Source organism: Balaenoptera ricei, chromosome 4 (assembly GCF_028023285.1).
Source record: "Balaenoptera ricei isolate mBalRic1 chromosome 4, mBalRic1.hap2, whole genome shotgun sequence".
NCBI classification, from domain to species: domain Eukaryota; kingdom Metazoa; phylum Chordata; class Mammalia; order Artiodactyla; family Balaenopteridae; genus Balaenoptera; species Balaenoptera ricei.
In genome coordinates, this window is record NC_082642.1 from 79273010 (window position 1) to 79291107 (window position 18098).

General features: G+C 37.3%; 1 protein-coding gene across 3 annotated transcripts in view; it reads right to left on the reverse strand.

Annotated features, from left to right (window-relative positions):
• The window catches only part of EHHADH (enoyl-CoA hydratase and 3-hydroxyacyl CoA dehydrogenase), a 50369-nt gene that overhangs the window by 25449 nt on the left and 6822 nt on the right, over positions 1 to 18098 (reverse strand). For all 3 annotated transcript variants that reach the window (XM_059920704.1, XM_059920705.1, XM_059920703.1), the window contains 3 exons: positions 14819 to 14991; positions 10338 to 10449; positions 1936 to 2040 (listed from right to left, as the gene is read on the reverse strand). In XM_059920704.1, coding sequence (XP_059776687.1) covers positions 1936 to 2040; positions 10338 to 10449; positions 14819 to 14962 — 361 coding nt within the window. In that variant the 5' untranslated portion in view covers positions 14963 to 14991. The remainder of the gene's footprint in view (positions 1 to 1935; positions 2041 to 10337; positions 10450 to 14818; positions 14992 to 18098) is intronic.

Sequence of the window (18098 nt, forward strand, 5' to 3'; positions counted from 1 at the left end):
AACTGGTTAGAGCCACAAAAAGAAAGATTATTTCAGGGAAGTGTTTGGTCCCTGCCAGGGTGGACAAAAGAATGACTTTTTCAAAAGAAGCCTTTGAATGACACCTAGCCATTACCTACCACCAACCGAGGGAGATGAACACTGCCTAGAGCCCAACATTCCTCCCAATTATTTTTTCTGATGCTCTTTAACCCTCTCCATCTTGCTGCCAACCTCCATAAATTGAAAAGAAACATTTTTTAAAAAAAAAAAAGAAAAAGAAATCTAGGAATGCCACTCCAAAGAACTCTTAAAGGAATGTCATGAATCCATAAAGTTAGAAACCAGTGAGAGAGAGAAAACATAGCTCACTGAGACAGAACCATGGCTTCATTGTGGTAAATTATAGAGCCTGTCTTCTAATGGCTGAAATGTGTGTTTGCTTGGTTTTTCTTAAATTTTAGTTATGTTTCTTAATAGAAGATACACTCATTCAGTAAAAATTCAAAAGGTACAGAAGAATAAAAAGGGACGTCTGCCTTTAACTGCTTCTGCTGGCTGGTCAGCCCCATTCCCAGAGGCAACCATCAATCCTCTCTTGTGAATCATTACAGAAGTATCCTATACAGAGACAGTTACATATATACACTCTCCCTATATAAACATTCAATCCCATCCCCCCTTTCTTGTTACACAAATGTTGAACCACTGTACACAATGATGCTTTTTTCATTTAACCATACGATACATCATGGCATTCATACCACATCAATACATAGAGTTTCTCATTCATTTTAAAACTGTATTTGCAAATGAAGCAACAGACAAAGGATTAATCTCCAAAATATACAAATAGGTCATGGAGCTTAATATCAAAAAAATGACCCGATTAAAAAATGGGCAGAAGACCTAAATAGACATTTCACTAAAGAAGACATGCAGATGGCCAAGAGACACATGAAAAGATGCTCAACATCACTAATTATTAGAGAAATGTAAATCAAAACTACAGTGAGGTATCACCTCACACCAGTCAGAATGGCCATCATCAAAAAATCTACAAACAATAAATGCTGGAGAGGGTGTGGAGAAAAGGGAACCCTTTTGCACTGTTGGTGGGAATGTAAATTGATACAGCCACTGTATCAAACTCCAGTATGGCGGTTCCTTAAAAAACTAAAAATAGAACTACCATATGACCCAGCAATCCCACTCCTGGACATATATCCTGAGGAAACCATAATTCAAAAGGACACATGTAACCCAATGTTCATTGCAGCACTATTTACAATAGCCAGGACATGGAAACAACCTAAATGTCCAACGACAGATGAATGGATAAAGAAGATGTGGTACACATATACAATGGAATATTACTCAGCCATAAAAAGGAACAAAACTGGATCATTTGTAGAGATGTGGAGTCTTGTCATACAGAGTGAAGTAAGCCAGAAAGAGAAAAACAAATACCGTATACTAATGCATATATGTGGAATCTAGAAAAATGGTACAGATGAACCTATTTGCAGGGCAGGAATAGAGATGTAGATGTAGAGAATGGACATGCGGACACAGAGAGGGAAGGAGAGGGTGGGACGTATTGGGAGATTAGGATTGACATATATACACTACCATGCATAAAATAGATAGCTAGTGGGAACATGCTATAAAGCACAGGAAGCTCAGCTAGGTGCTCTGTGATGACCTAGATGGGTGGGGGGGGGGGAGGGCAGGGAGGGAGTTTCAAGAGGGAGGAGCTATAGGTATACATATAGCTGATTCACTTCATTGTACAGCAGAAACTAACACAACATTGTAAAGCAATTATACTCCAATAAAAAAAAAACTGTATCATATTCTATTTGGATGTACCATAAAATATTTAAGGAGTTCCTTATTAAGATGGACATTTAACTTGTTTCCAATTTCTGCTAGTTTTATTATTATCTTCTTTACCTGAAACTCTCTGGGCAAATTTGATTGCTTCTTCAACCGGATCTGAGTTCACAATTTTATCTAGAATACCCAGCTTAAGAGCTTCATTTGCCGAAATATGTCTTCCTAAAAGAAAACAAAATAAAACAAATCAAAGAACAATGTGAGATTAAACCAAAAGCATCACTCTCTCTAGTAGGAAAATTCACTTGTCCTGGGTATAAACATCTGTTACTAAATAAACAAGCACCACGCTGACTGTTACAGTGGAAAGATTACTGCAGAGGTAATCAGAAAATTTGGATTCAAGTTCCAGCTCTACCTTGCACTATTTGTGTGAACTGTACTAGGACCACAATTTCTTCGTTGGTAAATGGCAATAATTATGCTTACCTTGGTAATTCTGAGTATTAAGTGAAAATAATACATTTTCCTTCTATTCTATAAATCTCTATTAGAAGCACTTTATGAACTATAAGTCTCTATATAATAATGAGGATTGATTATTTGATAATAATAGAGATAAAATATAACAGAGGTAGTAGCAGCACAGCAATAACAGTACTATCTATTCTTATACTAGCATACACCAAGGGCTGCCATTGATTACGAACTGAGTCCTCAAACACAAATATAGTTGGATAGACAGGGGAAAAGAATTATTAAGTTGATATCACATAAGTTATAATCAAAATTTCACAGGAAAAGTGGGGTGGACCTCTGCCATTTTTTGGCTACCCAGCATCTCGACCCTCCCTTAGTTTGTGGAATTGCTAATGCGTGAGCTTTGGAGCTAAAAAGGAAGTTAAAAAGGAAACAGAGATGATCAGACAATTGTTCCTTCAGACCTGGCACTAGGGTGTGTCCCATGATCCCAAGCTTGGCAAACTGAGTGCTCAATTGAGGGTTTTTAGCTGGAGTGAGTAACACTAAGGAACAGCAGCAGTGTAAATCTCACTTCACAGGTGGTGACATCTAGTGTCTGGTGGTGGTGGTGCCAGGGGCATCTACCATCCACTAGTGACACTGGCAGCCTCTGGTATAGACTGGAAGCTCTAGGAGGTTACAGAAGTTTGATGAGGGTTTGCATTACTCCCACGTTCTCCAGCAGGCATAAATAAGTAATTTGATCTGCACACTCTGAAGCAGGAGGTTAAGGGATATAAGCTTCCCTCACCACAGGGTCAGGTGAGAGACAGAGACACATTGCTTGCTTGTTTACCAGCACCATCTGGGCTTCTGAAGAGCAATCACCAAGTCAGTCTTGCTGGCAACAACTCCATGGTCTTTGCTGCTCTTACAGAGTGTTGGTGGAGGCCATCTCTGAGACAAACCCTCCATTCCCAGTTCTTATTAGTGCTTCGGAGAGCTACCAATGGCTTTTCTTGATTAGATAGACAATTCAATGATTTTGGGCAGGGCTCACTCTGTAACAGCAATATTTGGGCAGTTTTCTGGAAATGCCTTTGAAAACAGGCTTCCAGATGTCCACCTGGGGTGAGGAGGGCAGTGGGGGGTGGGCACATGGCTTCAAGAGTGAAGTCTCCTCTGTACAAAATCACTTGAGTGAGGGGTGAGTGAATCAGACTCTCTAGGTTAAGGGGCCCAAAGGGACATGGAATGGAATATGAAAACCTGGGTACTAAAAGGATCTTTGGGGCAACTGAGCAGGGGAAAGGTGAGATGTCCACAGGATGAACTGAAAATTCCTTTAGCTGTAATGTTTTCTTCTGACCTGGATTTCACAAAAGTTGGAAGGACCACTACTGTTCTTACAGAGTCAATGAGACTTCAGGTACTTTTATTCTGTTTCAAGGACCTGAAGACACAGCTCTGTATATCCAACCCAAATCCTCATGCTGAGATTTAAACTTGTTCTTTCTTGTTCTGCTCTGAGTGTAGACAATAACCACTGTCCAATCTAATAAAAGCCCTGCCTAGATCTACTATAAAGAGACTGGGGCAACTGAAGTTGAAAATTCTCCAAGCCAGGTAATCTCAATTTTTTCCAATTTTCTTTGTGGCTTCTTTTCCAAGCTTTAGAAAAAAATTTCTACGTGGAACTCTTTCCAGATGCCATTTTAAAGTCCCCCTAAAATTGTACAGACTACTTAAAAAGATAGGTGTCCAACAAAGATGTTAAAAAATAAAATAAAGTAAAATAAAAAGATAGGTGTATGATTCTAATGTTAGCTTTCTTCTAATTCACTGTGACCTTCTCTATGCAAATCAAAATCTATCATATTCTTACTATTTTTACCTCTTCTCTTCATCATGTTAAAAATAGTGATATTTCTATAAGCAGCAGTGCTTTGAAAAAGGCAAATCCTAGTTCACTTTATTTCTTTTTGTCAAAGAAGTCAGATTCCTTCCTGATTTCCTCCAAGATATTCTTGCCTTTCAGGCTTAATACTGAAAGCAGGAACACACAATTCCTCAATATTCCTCCACATGCTTTAATTTCTATGAACCTTAGAATTTACAGACTCATTTCACACTATTATGATTTCCCCCTATATTTTATGCTGCTTTGCTTCCTTTCTATTTTGTCTTTTGCAGAATGAACCCTCTCACGTGCTTTGAATTTCTGTAGTATGTTGGGTTGATTGTAAGCATCCTCTTATGAATTCTGCATTAGGTACTTAAAATAGTTCACATTCTTAAAAGTGTACTTATCATACCACTGTAAATTAAAGCAATTTCTAATCTAATTTACTGAAGACAAGAAATTTAGTTTTTAACTCCCTTTTCATGCTCTAAAGAATTTATAACGTCTCCCCATTTAAAGGGGGAAAAATCCATTTTAGACTTTAGTCTAAATTATATATTAGTAACTGTATAAATTTTACACTAGTAATTATATATTAGTAATAATATAGACTCATTATTTTCTAATTTAGACCATGTGTGCACAGTTTTGTATTGTGGTTTCTGTGTCAAACAATAAGTGTATTGGGGCTTCCCTGGTGGTACAGTGGTTAAGAATCTGCCTGCCAATGCAGCGAACAAGGGTTCGAGCCCTGGTCCGGGAAGATCCCACATGCCACAGAGCAACTAAGCCCCTGCACCACAACTACTGAGCCTGTGCTCTAGAGCCCGCGAGCCACAACTACTGAGCCTCTGAGCCACAACTACTGAGCCTGCGCGCCTAGAGCCTGTGCTCTGCAACAAGAGAAGCCACCGCAATGAGAAACCCGCATACCACAACTAAGAGTAGCCCCCGCTTGCTGCAACTAGAGAAAATCCCGCACACAGCAAGGAAGACCCAATGCAGCCAAAAATAAATAAAATAAAATAAATAAATTTATTTTAAAAAATAAGCGTATTGATTAGCAGTTCTCAAATTTTTTAGTCTTGGGACCCCTTTGCACTCTTAAAAATTATGGAATACTCCAAAGAGCTTTTGTTTATATGGGTTATTTCTATTAATATTTACTATATTAGAAATTATAACTGAGAACTTTAAAAATGTATCTTTATTAAATCACTTTAAAATAACCATGATAAACCTATTACATATTAACATAAATAAATTTTTAGGCAAAATAACTCTATTTTCAAAATTTTAAAAATTTAGTGAGAAGAGTGTTGTTGTTTTATATTTTTGCAAATTTCTTTAATGTCTGGCTTAATAGAAGACAGCTGGATTCTCATTCCTGCTTCTGCATTCAATCTGTTTTGATACCACATGGCATACAATAACCTCTGGAAAATTCCACTGTATATTTGTGAGCGAATGAGAGTGGAAAAGGCAAGCAATGTGTTATTATTATGAAAATAGTTCTGACTTCATGGACGCCTCCCGCCCCCCCATACACAATGGTCTTAGGTACACCTAGGAGTTCCTGGGCCGCACTTCAAGAACTCCTGATTTAGACCACATTTAAGACTATATAGCATCTTAGTATACAAATGTTCCATACGTTGAGAATTTATTTGTGGCTGGAGTGATTTTAGTTGTTTCAAGAGTAACCTTTTGTTGTGTTTTGTTTTTATCCTTTGGAAGCTTGCAGGAGTCTATTTCCTGGAAATTTAAAATCTTTATCAAAATACAAGGCATTGACATCTCGTCAGTTTTTCCAGGAAAATGAGGTGCTTACTAAAATACAATCTCTGATTCTTTTATGTATCTGAAGAGATTCTTCTATTTTTTCCTTTGGTTATTGCTTCTCCCCTTTTCGCTTTGTGCTCTGGGAGCTTTTATGATTCATAGCAGAGGCCTCTATTATAGACCTCTCATGTCTGCTGCCTTCATTTACATTTTCTGTATCTTTTTTAGAAATTCTTCTGAATTCTATAAACGTGTCTCTACCCTCTATGTTGCTGATTCAGTAGTCTGTTCTATTGCATCTTTTTTTTATTGCTTCAAAAGTTATTTTGGCTAATGTTTTGATTTTAAACAGGGTGTTCTTATTTAATAAATAAAATATTTTCTTTTCTAATTTAGAATATTGTGAGTTTTCTAAGATTTTTGTTGCCTTTAATCTGTTTCAACAGACTCACATTTATGTTTCATTTTTCTAATGACACAGAATATTTTCATAGGTTTTTTTTTTTGGTCTGTTTGTCTTACTCATGAAATAATATTTGCTGATATTTATTATTGCTGACTGGGAGCCCTGGGTATTAAAACTCACCCTTAACATCTTGTTCGAATATAGAGAAAACCCACATGGACCTAACTAAATCTGAAAGACTGGCAGGATAAAGACGCCATTCGCAACTTCTTCCCCAGTACCCTGGGTGGCAAGAGGTACCTCATCAAAGACTAGAGTCTGAGGGCATCCCTGTCCTGGGAAAGATCATAAAGTAACTATGGGGCTGAGAAAAAGCTCTATGAGAATAGAGAAGAGGCTTTCTGTGCTGTTCAGTGAAAAAGAAAGACGGGACCTAGAAAATAACAGCAGAAGGAACATCAGGGCACTGTAGTTTTCATCACTTGGACAGAGAACGTCAGGGAATGTACTGCATCGTGCCCAAGTGTGTGTTTTGTGGTTACTGCTAAAGATTCAGTTGTTTTCAGGTGGCATTTTAAGGGAATCGTGGAGAAGCAGTGGTTGTTGTAATTGTTCCACTTTCCAGAATTATCTCTCTTATGGTTTTCAGAAGATCAGAAAAGGTTAGCTATCTATTAATTTAATCTAAATTTATTTACTTATTAATTTCCTATGGGGGCAGTGCCTATAGAGCTGGTATTTTTCTTCATTAACATCAGCAGGGAATCTTCAACTTTCAGTAACAATTTTTTAGCATCCCTTCTTAGAAAAAAAAATGTTTTCCAGAAGCAAGAGTCTTAATATCATCATTATTAATGGCTACTGTATTAGTTTCCTATACAGATTACCACAAGCATTGCATCTTAAAACAGCACACATTTATTATCTTAGTTTAGGAGTCAGAAATCTAAAATAGATCAGCAGAATTGTGCTCCTTCTGGAGGCTCTGAGAGAGAATCTGTTCCTGGGCTTTTCTAGCCTCTAGAGGCTGCCTACATTTCTTCTCTTCCTCCATCTTCAAAGCCAGCTGTGTATCATCTTCTCTCCCTCCTGCCTTCCTCTTCTAAGGACGCTTGTGATAAATTGGGCCTACCTAGACAATCTAGAATAATCTCCCATCTGAGATCCTTAATTTAATCACAACTGCAAGGTCCCTTTCGAATGTAAGGTAATATATTCACAGGTTCTAGGGATTAGGACGTGGACATCTTGGAGAGAGGCATTATTATGCCTACCACAGTTACCATTTATAAAATGTCTCCTCTGTGACAGGTACTATACCATAAGCAAGTCATGTAATTTCATTATGCCTTACACAACTATGTGGTTGTTTTGCTGATGAGAAAATGAAGACTGAGAGAAGTTCAGACAATCTCCCTTCTAAATTTCAGGCCAGTCTATCCAACTGTCTACCTGACACCTCAAGTTGGATGTCAAACCTTAACATGTCCCAAACTAAGCTCTTGTGATTCCTCCCTACAACCTGCTGTACCAGCAGAATTCCCCTTTTCTCAGTAATGGCGCCATCCTTCCAGCTGCTCAGGCCATTAGAATCATCATTTTCTCTCCCCTTTCCCTCACCTCTCACATTTGATCTGTCACAAAATCCTGTTGGCTCAAAATATTTCCAGAATTTGACCATGTCTCACCATTTACATTGTTACGACTCAGGTCTAACCTCCCGTCACGGCACCCTTGGATTATTAAAGCAGGCTTCTAATCAGTCTTCCTATTTCTGGCCTTACCTCCAATTAATATATTTTCAGTAGCCAGAGTGATCTTTTAAAAAACATAAGTGACAGCATGTTTGTTAGTCTTCTGCTCAAAACACTCTAATGCCTTTCTACCTCATTCAGAAGAAAAGCCAAAGTTCTCTCTATTATCTTCAAGGCCCTACCTGATGTGACTTCACCCCCTACTACTCTTCCCCTTACTCACCTTACTCTAGCTTCATTGACCTTCTTGCTGTTCTTGGAAATTTCCAAGTATGCCCCTACCTCAGGGCTTGGTATTTGCTATTTTCTCCGCGTGGAATATCTTCCTCCAGATATTGGCATAACAAGCTTCCTCCATCCTTCAGGTATTCACTCACATTCATTTTGTAGGAAAGCCTTTCCCAACTATCCTACCTAAAATATTACCCAACCCCCAGCCCTATCATTTTACATTTCCCCTTTCTGCTTTATGTTTTCTCCTTAGCACTGATCTCCATCTAACCTACCATGTATACTACTTACATAATAGGTAGGCATGGAGCTTAAGAAGAGTATACAGTGTGGTAGCTGGTCTCCAAAGTGACCTGCCATGTGTTTGACCTGTAGGTATTCAAGTTCCCCTCCCAAGTTGGATGGGGAAGACTTGTATATTCAATAGAATAGTTCAGAAAAGATGGCATGTGACTCCAAAGCTAGGTCATAAAAGACATTGCAGTCTTTGCCTTGCTCTCTCTTGGATCACTCACTCTAGAGGAAGCCAGCTTCCATGCTGTGAGGATATGCAGGCAGCTCTAGGGAGAGGTCCACGTGCAGAGGAAATGAAGCCTCCTGCCAACAGTCAGCAGCAGCCATCCATGTGAGTGCGCCACCTTGGAAGTAGATCTTGGAAGTAGATCCTCCAGCCCCAGTCAAGTTTTCAGATGACTATGGCCACAGTCAGTATCTTGACTGCAACTTCATGAAAAACCTTGAGCTAGAACCCAACTAAGCTGTTCCCAAATTCCTGACCCACAGAAACAAGGGAAGAAAAACACTGCCAATCAAACCACAACTCACAATGAATGTAAGAGGCATCCTGATTTCAAAGATGTGGAAAACACTGTGCATTTTTGAATTGATGAAATATGATAATGATAATTATTGTTATTGTTGTTGTTTTCTGTATATGTTCTCCATAAGGGCAGGAGTTTTTGTAGGTTTGATTTACCTCTATAGGCCCTCTGCCTACAACAGGGCCCAGCACGTGAGAAAAAATTAAACAGCTGCTGCATGAGTGAATAAAAATTAATTTGTACAAGGCATATTGTTTATATGTGGTACAGCTGGGATTCAAGCTCAGGTCTTTGATTCTAAAGATTGTGCTCTTTTTATAGTCCATTCTTTGGGATATAGTCTATTGCCAAGATCCTCATCTTATTTTTACTCAATCCTCCTCTTTCACTAAAGTCAGATATGGGAATAATAACATATAGCTAACACTTTTCACCATGCCTAGGACTGTTCTAAGCACATTGCATGCATTAAGGTATCTAATCTTCACCACACCACCATATGGTAGGTGCTATTGTCATAAACATTTATGAAGAAACTAAGGCACAGAGAGGTAAAGTGTCTGACCCAAGGTCTCATTAGTTCTACCTGTTCGGAGTAAATAGTTATGTATGTTCTTTCTTCCAACCTCACTTCGACTGGCAATAGCTTTCTATGTCTTATCATATTTGGTAAATTCAGGGTCTCTAGATGATTTCTAGTGTTGCATTGTTCACATTCCCTATTGAAAGAGAAAACTTCTATTTGAAGCTAATATCTTAACACCTGGGAAATGAAAAATGCGGTCATTCCCAAACTAAAACTTGAAATCTTTCCTTGGAAATTCTGGTTTTAATTCTTGTTTATATTATAATTTCTAAATTAGATCTGAATATAATGAACCCTATGTGAAACCAGTGTCTATGAGTAGACACTTAAATGTGATTAGGGCTTTGTATACACTTTCATTTAGAAGGCACTCACATTTGCTCTTCATGGTAACTTTTGAGAAGCTCTCAGAAAAGGCATTCTTTACATTTAAAGATGAGAAAATTGACATCAAAGAACTTAAAGTATCCTCTTAAAATTACATGGGTAGGGAATGGTCAAGCCAGAATGTTTCTAAATCCTAGTCCAGTTCCTCACATTGAACTAGACAGCCATTGGCAGGGTTAGTACTGACCTGACGTAATTAAGTCAAGTGCAGCAGGAACTCCAATAAGTCTGGGGAGAAGCTGGGTTCCTCTTGCACCAGGAAGGATTCCTAGTGTGACTTCTGGGAAGCCAACTTGAACCTATCGAAGATTGAAGGCATAAAGGTCATTAGAATGAGATGATATATTCAGAGTCAAGGCAAGCATTCCCCTGGGTTTCTCACACCCTCAAAAACATTGCTGCATAGAATTCAGTGAGAGTTTCTACAGAGGAAATTAGTGCACACCCTCTCCTTTAATTAATAGCATAAATAGAGCTGTGCCATCCCTAAGTCTTCATGTTGAAACACATCTCCAGCTTCTTACACAATTCTTCTCTGACTCTATTATGACCTGTCTCAGCTAACACAAATAATAGTCTCCAGAAACTGTTTTATGGAACCCTGAAAGAGCCAAGCAGTCAAGAAATTAAAAGGACAATTCACAGAATGGGAAAAAATATTTGTTAATAATATATGTGGAATATATAAAGAACTTTTACAACTCAATAATAAAAAGACAAATGATCCAATTCAAATGGGCAAAGCATCTGAATAGACATTACTCCAAAAAGATACAAATGGCCAATAAGCACATGAAAAGATGCTCAATATCATTAGCCATCAGGGAAATGCGAATCAAAACTACAAGATACCATTTCATACTCACTATGATGGCTATAATAAAAAAGACAGATAATAACAAGTTTTAGAGAGTATGTGGAGCATACAAAACCCTCATATATTGCTGGTGGGAATGTAAAATGATGCAGTCACTTTGGAAAACAATTTGGCAGTTTCTCAAAGGTTAACCATAGAGTTACCATACAACCCAGCAATTCCACTCCTCAATACATACCCAAAAGAAATGAAAACATGCCCACAAAAAACACTTGTGCAAAACTTTTCATAGCATCATTGTTCATAAATCCAAGAAAGAAGAAACAATCCAAATGTCCATCAAGTAATGAATGAATAAAGAAAATGTGGTATATCCATAAAAAGAAATATTCAGCCATGGAAAGGAATAAAATACTAATGACATGTTACAACACAGGTGAACCTTGAAAACATAATGGTAAGTGGAAAAAACCAGACACAAAAGACAACATATTGTATGTTTTCATTTATATGAAGTGTCTAGAATAGGCAAATCCATACAGACAGAAAGTAGATTAGTAATTGCTAGGACTGGGGGAGAGGGAAATGATGGGTTACTCCTAAAAGGTGTGAAGTTTCTTTTGAGGGTGATGAAATATTCTAAAATCAACTGTGGTAATGATTGCATAACTCTGTGAATATACTAATATATCACTGGACTGTACACTTTAAATGAGTGAATTATATGGTATATGAATTATACCTCAGTGAAGCTATTATAAAAAGAGAAAGAAAGAAAGAAAGAAAGAAAGAAAGAAAGAAAGAAAGAAAGAAAGGAAGAAAGAAGGAAAGAAAGGAAAAAAAGAAAGAAAGAAAGAGAAAGAAAGAAAGAAAGAAAGAAAGAAAGAAAGAAAGAAAGAAAGAAAGAGAAAGAAAGAAAGAAAGGAAGGGAGGAAGAAAGGAAGAAAGTCAGGCAGCAACCTCAGTCCAGATGAGAGGGTGAGCTTGAGACCTTAATCACATGCCTCTCTTGGCCTTAAAAGTGGCCAAAGCTCTGTTAGTCATTTTCCAGGTATAAGGATGGGAGGAGGAGGGTACTTAAATACAGACTGCCATTTACCCAAATCGTGATGCCAACAGCTCCAAAATACCTGGAATGTTTGAGCCTCTCTCACTTGAGGCTTTCCTAGCAGTTGATCACCATTTTTCCCACCAGTGGTCATCCCTATCCCTTGACTTACTATTGCTTATAACTTAGATCTGCATTCAGTGTGCAGAAGGTCATGGTATGAGGAACACAGAAAAAGGAACACTTAGGATATGTGTCTTTATTTATAAGTTTTATAAAAAATTAAAACAACATAGTGAAATGGTTAAATAAATTATGATAAATCTATAAGATGAAAAATTATGCAACCATTTAAAATGATATTTTTAAGGAATATTTCCAATAAGATTGACAGCAAATTTCTCATCAGAAACCATGGAGAGGGCTTCCCTCGTGGCACAGTGGTTAAGAATCCACCTGTCAATGCAGGAGACACAGGTTCAAGCCCTGGTCCGGGAAGATCCCACATGCCACGGAGCAACAAAGCCCATGCGCCATAACAACTGAGTCTGCACTCTAGAGCCCGCTAGCCATGACTACTGAGCCCACATGCCACAGCTACCAAACCCCATGCACCTAGAGCCCATGCTCTGCAACAAGAGAAGCCACCACAATAAGAAGCCTGCTCACCACAAGGAAGAGTAGACCCCACTCACCACAACTAGAAAAAGCCCACACCCAGCAACAAAGACCCAACACAGCCAAAAATAAATAAAGTAATTAATCAATTTAAAAAAAAAAAAGAAACCAGGAAGACCAGTGCCAGTGGGATGACACGTTCAAAGTACTGAAAGAAAAGTACTGTCAACCAAGAATTCTACATCCAGCAAAACTAGTCTTTAAAAATGAAGGCAAATTGGGACTTCCCTGGTGGTGCAGTTGTTAAGAATCTGCCTGCCAATGCAGGGGACACAGGTTCGAGCCCTGGTCCGGGAAGATCCCACATGTCATGGAGCAATTAAGCCCGTGCACCACAACTACTGAGCCTACACTCTAGAGCCCGCGAACCACAACTACTAACACCCGTGAGCCTAGAGTCCATGCTCCACAACAAGAGAAGCCACCGCAATGAGAAGCCCGCGCACCACAGTGAAGAGTAGCCCCCGCTTACCGCAACTAGAGAAAGCCCACATGCAGCAATGAAGACCCAACACAGCCCAAAATAAATAAATAAATAAATAAATATTTATTTTAAAAATGAAGGCAAATTAAGACATTTTCAGATAAATAAAAATTGAATTTGTTGCTAGCAGATCTGCCCTACAAGAAATCCTTCAGGATGAAGTGAAAAGACACTAGACAGTAACTCAAATCCACATGAAGGAATAAAGAACACTGTTAAAGGGTAACTACACAGGTAAATATAAAAGACAGTATTAATGTAATTTTTTGTTTGCAATTCCTCTTTTTTCTTATCTGATTTAAAAGACCACTACATTAAGCAATAATTATATATTTATGTTGATGGGCATGCAATGTATAATGATATAATTTGTGACAATAACAGCATAAAGGGGGTGTGTAACAGAACTATGTGGGAGCAAATTTTTTACATACTATTGAAATTAAGTTGGTATTAATCTGAACTAGCTTGTCAGAAATTAAGACGTTAGTCTCCAGGGCAACCACCACTAAGAAAATAACTCAAAAATATACAGTGAAAGAAACAATAAGAGAATTAAAAGTGTGCTAGAACTTATCCATTTAATACAAACAAAAGCATTAATGGAGGAATTGAGGAATGAAAAAATATAAGACGTAGAAAACAAACAGCAAAATGGCAAAAGTCCTTCCTTATCAGTAATTATGTTAAATGTAAATGGTAGAGATTGGTAGAATGGATAAAGAATATTTAGCAATAATTTAAATACGGTATTAGTATAAAAATAGAGTACAGGTGAAATACAATAAAATTCCAAATGTAGTTTTTAAAAAAATAAAAAAGATTGCAAAGAAAAAAATAGTAAGAAAAAAAATTACACAGGAAAAAGACAAGGAAGAAAAAAAATAAAATGTTAATAGTGGTTATTTCTGAACTGTGAGTTTATGGTGACTTCAGTTTTACATCTTTATATTTTCCTGTATTTTATAGTCTATTACAATGATGAATATTATCTTTATTATTAGAAAAATATATTACTTATAAAAATATTACTATTATAAGACTGGTATCACAAACCTCAATCTATATGTCTAATAACCCAAATTAAATCTATTTCCAGAAATAAATGGATTTACTAGTTGTGCGCTGTTTCCAATAGGAACTTGTCTTCTTAGGTACTAAAAATTATGAGACCACAAAACTGAAATGTTTGAGAAAGGAAACAAAAATTGAAATAAATATGCACACTCAGGGGTGATAGTCAAAATATTTAATACCTCATACTGCATGAGCATGGCTCAGTGAAATCTGATGTGGGCCATAGTACTAGAGCAAGGTCCTGGGGGTCCTGTACAGGAGTTCCCCTTTAGCTAGTGGGTCATGGGAAGGTCCAAAGGCTAGGGTTAGGGGAAGTGATGGGACAGTCACAGGCTCAGGGTAGTAGCTCTTTATCAACTAGAATGGACATATTTCAACATTTCAACAACCAGTAACACTGTACTCGTACATAACAGCTGAACACCAGTGCTAGAAAAACCTAAGAGTTGTGAACCAGTAAGCTAACCATTCAAAATGATCATGTCTGATGCTTATGACTACATTTAGAGCTTGCTCTAAAGAAAAGCTCCCTACATCAAACCCCATATGGATCCCCTCTGTTACCTCTGCATGGGCAATCCTATAGTGACAGCCCAGGGCCAGCTCCAGTCCCCCTCCTAAAGCCACCCTTTGGATAGCTGCCACCACAGGCTTCTTGTTTCTCTGTATTTCATCTACTACACTTCCCAGTGTCAAGTCAAAGGTCATATCAGCACTGAAGCCACGGATATCAGCACCTAAGAACACAAAGACAAGGAAAAAAGAGAGTTGAGGAAGACTTGGGCTTTGCTATAGAACAATAAGTTACCAGATTACACTTAAGGAATCTCAGACCTCTTTGGACCCATGAAACACTTTATCCTTTGGTTGCAGACACAGTAAAGGAACAAGTAGCCTGGAAAATGTAGAGAGATATGAGAGAAAATCCTCAAATCTTTATCAGAAGTCCTGTAATCTAAAATCTGTCTTTCCATATGATAGTAGTAACTCTACTTTTAGAAAAATTTGAAAGCTCAGAAAAGGGAAGCAAAGATTCTAAGATTGAGTCAGCCATTCCCATTTTTTGCATGATACTGCTCACCAACTCTATTCACAGCAATTTAGACCCATATCTTTGTTAAGGGCATCAGTCATTACAACATAAAACCTCAGGGTAAAATGCAGACATATTTGTGAGTTATATGTTAATCAATCAGCTTAGAATTACATTTCTGTGATAGACTTTTTTGTGATCAATAAAAGTAACAACATTTACTGCTTTTCCTAATTATAAAAATAATATGCATTATAGAAATTTTGAAAAATACACCAAATTATAAAGGACAAAAATATTACTCCAAATATCACCACACAGAGATAACAATGTAATATTTTGGTGAATTTTTAGTTTTTTCCCAACACATGTATGTAAATTGCTTTGTGACCTTGAGTAAGTTATTTAACCATTTTGTTTCAATACCTATCTTAAATGACTGATGTGACAATTAAATGAATGTTTACTGTAATATATATTTTTAACAATATTGAGAACACTCTGTAAAGTCATTTTTTATATTTTCCTTTTTTCACATAACATTATACATAGTAGTGAGCTTTTCCCCTATAGCATTATATGTTCTTTGAAAATATTAAGCCTGGTACAAGTTAAAAAGTTACATTAATTATTTCATGTTCAACCTTTCTTTCTTTCTTTTTTTTTTTTTTGCTACCTTCTCCTCATCTAGCATCCATCCAGGGATTATGCTTTTTTTCTCACCAATCCATCATATTTCACACTCTACTGTTATTATTTATTCTTATTTTTTTAGATTCCTTTTGGTTCTAGAGAAACAAGGTGAACTTCAGTCTGAATGTCACGTCTATTATTCCTGTAACTTCAGGTTAAACTAATTTTTCAAGTAACAGAAGCAATTAACATTTGTTGGATAAAAACTATACATCAGGCACTGGGCTAAATAGTTTCATATATTGTCTCATTTAATTTACTTAACATCTAAGTTAAATAGTCTATTAACAATTTCCATTTTACAGGTTTAAGTTTAAGGCTTTGAGATGTTAAGTGACTAGTTCAGACATGATTCTGTAACTGGTCGAATAAGGATTTGAGCTCAGGCAGTTTGACTATACAGCTCACATTCTTAAATGTTATACTACATTCTTCTACTTGCAGCAAAAGGTTAGTATGATCATCCCAATTTTATAGAAACCAAGGCACAGACAAGAGTATAGTGATTTCACTTTTTAACTGTTTATCTCTGGCACATAGAAATGCAATTAATTTTTGGATACTGATTTTACATCCAGCAAAATTCCTAAATTCTATTATTAATTCTAATAATTTTCTGATAGATTTATTTTTTACAAATACTCATGTCTTCTGAATAATGATGTTTCTGTTTCTTCCTTCCCAATCCTTATACCTTATTTCTTTTTCTAGGCTGGCCAGGGCCTAGAATATAATGTCAAATACAAATGGTGATAGCAGCCAGCCTTGTCTTATTCCTTTCTGAAAAGGAAAGCATTCAATTTACCATTTTGTTTGATGCTTGCTGTAGGTTTTTAAAAATAGATACATTTTGCCTGATGAAGACATTTTCTTTCTATATTTAGTTTACTACGAATTTTAATCTTTAATGCATGCTAAACGTCACCAAGTGTTTTTTTCTGAATCTCTTGAAATAATCACATGATTTTCCTCCTTTAATCTTTTAATAGGATGAATTACATTGATTTCTCATGTTTAATCAATCTGGTATTTCTGGGATGAAAGTGATATATCATGCTTTTTACATATCATTAGATTCAGTTTTATTATATACTGTTTCAGAATTTTGTTTTGTTTTGTTTTTTTTAAGATGTTAGCTATGAGTTTTTCTTTTTTTTTTAAATTTATTTATTTATTTATTTATTTTTGGCTGTGTTGGGTCTTCGTTTCTGTGCAAGGGCTTTCTCCAGTTGCGGCAAGCGGGGGCCACTCTTCATGGCGGTGCGCGGGCCTCTCACCATCGTGGCCTCTCTTGTTGTGGAGCACAGGCTCCAGAGGCGCAGGCTCAGTAGTTGTGGCTCATGGGCCCAGCCGCTCCGTGGCATGTGGGATCCTCCCAGACCAGGGCTCGAACCCGTGTCCCCTGCATTAGCAGGCAGACTCCCAACCACTGCGCCACCAGGGAAGCCCTGTTTCAGAGTTTTATATCTAGGTTTACAAATAAAATTGGCCTTTAATTTTGCTTTTTCATACTGTCCTTGGCAGGTTTTGTTATCAAGGTTATGCTAGCCTCACAAGATGAGTTGGGAAGTGTACTGGATAGAACGGTGTCCACCCAGAGCCTGTGAATGTGATCTTATTTGGAAATAGGGTCTTTGCAGATATAATCAGGTAAAGAAGAGGTCATACTGGATCAGTGTGGGTCTATATAAGATCAGGGAAATTTGGACACAGAGGAGAAAGCCACAGGAAGACAGAGGCAGAGATAGGGATAATGCAGCAACAAGCCAAGGAATGCCAAGTATTGCCAGCAACCACAGAAGCTAGAAAAGGCAAGGAAGGATTCTTCCCTAGAGGCTTTGGAGAAAGAATGGTCTTGCAGATATCTTGATTTTGTACTTTTAGCCTCTGGAACTCTGAGAGAATAAACTTGTTGTTTTAAGCCACCCAGTTTGTGCTCACTTGTTACGGCAGCCCCAGGAAACTAATAGAGAAAGTGTTCCCTCTTATTTTTATTCTCTGAAATGTTTGTGTAAAATTAGAATAATATTTTCCTTGACTTTTCAGTTAGAGGTTACCAATGAAGTCATCTGGGGCTTGAATTTACTTTGTGAGATTTTTGATTACTGACTCAATTTC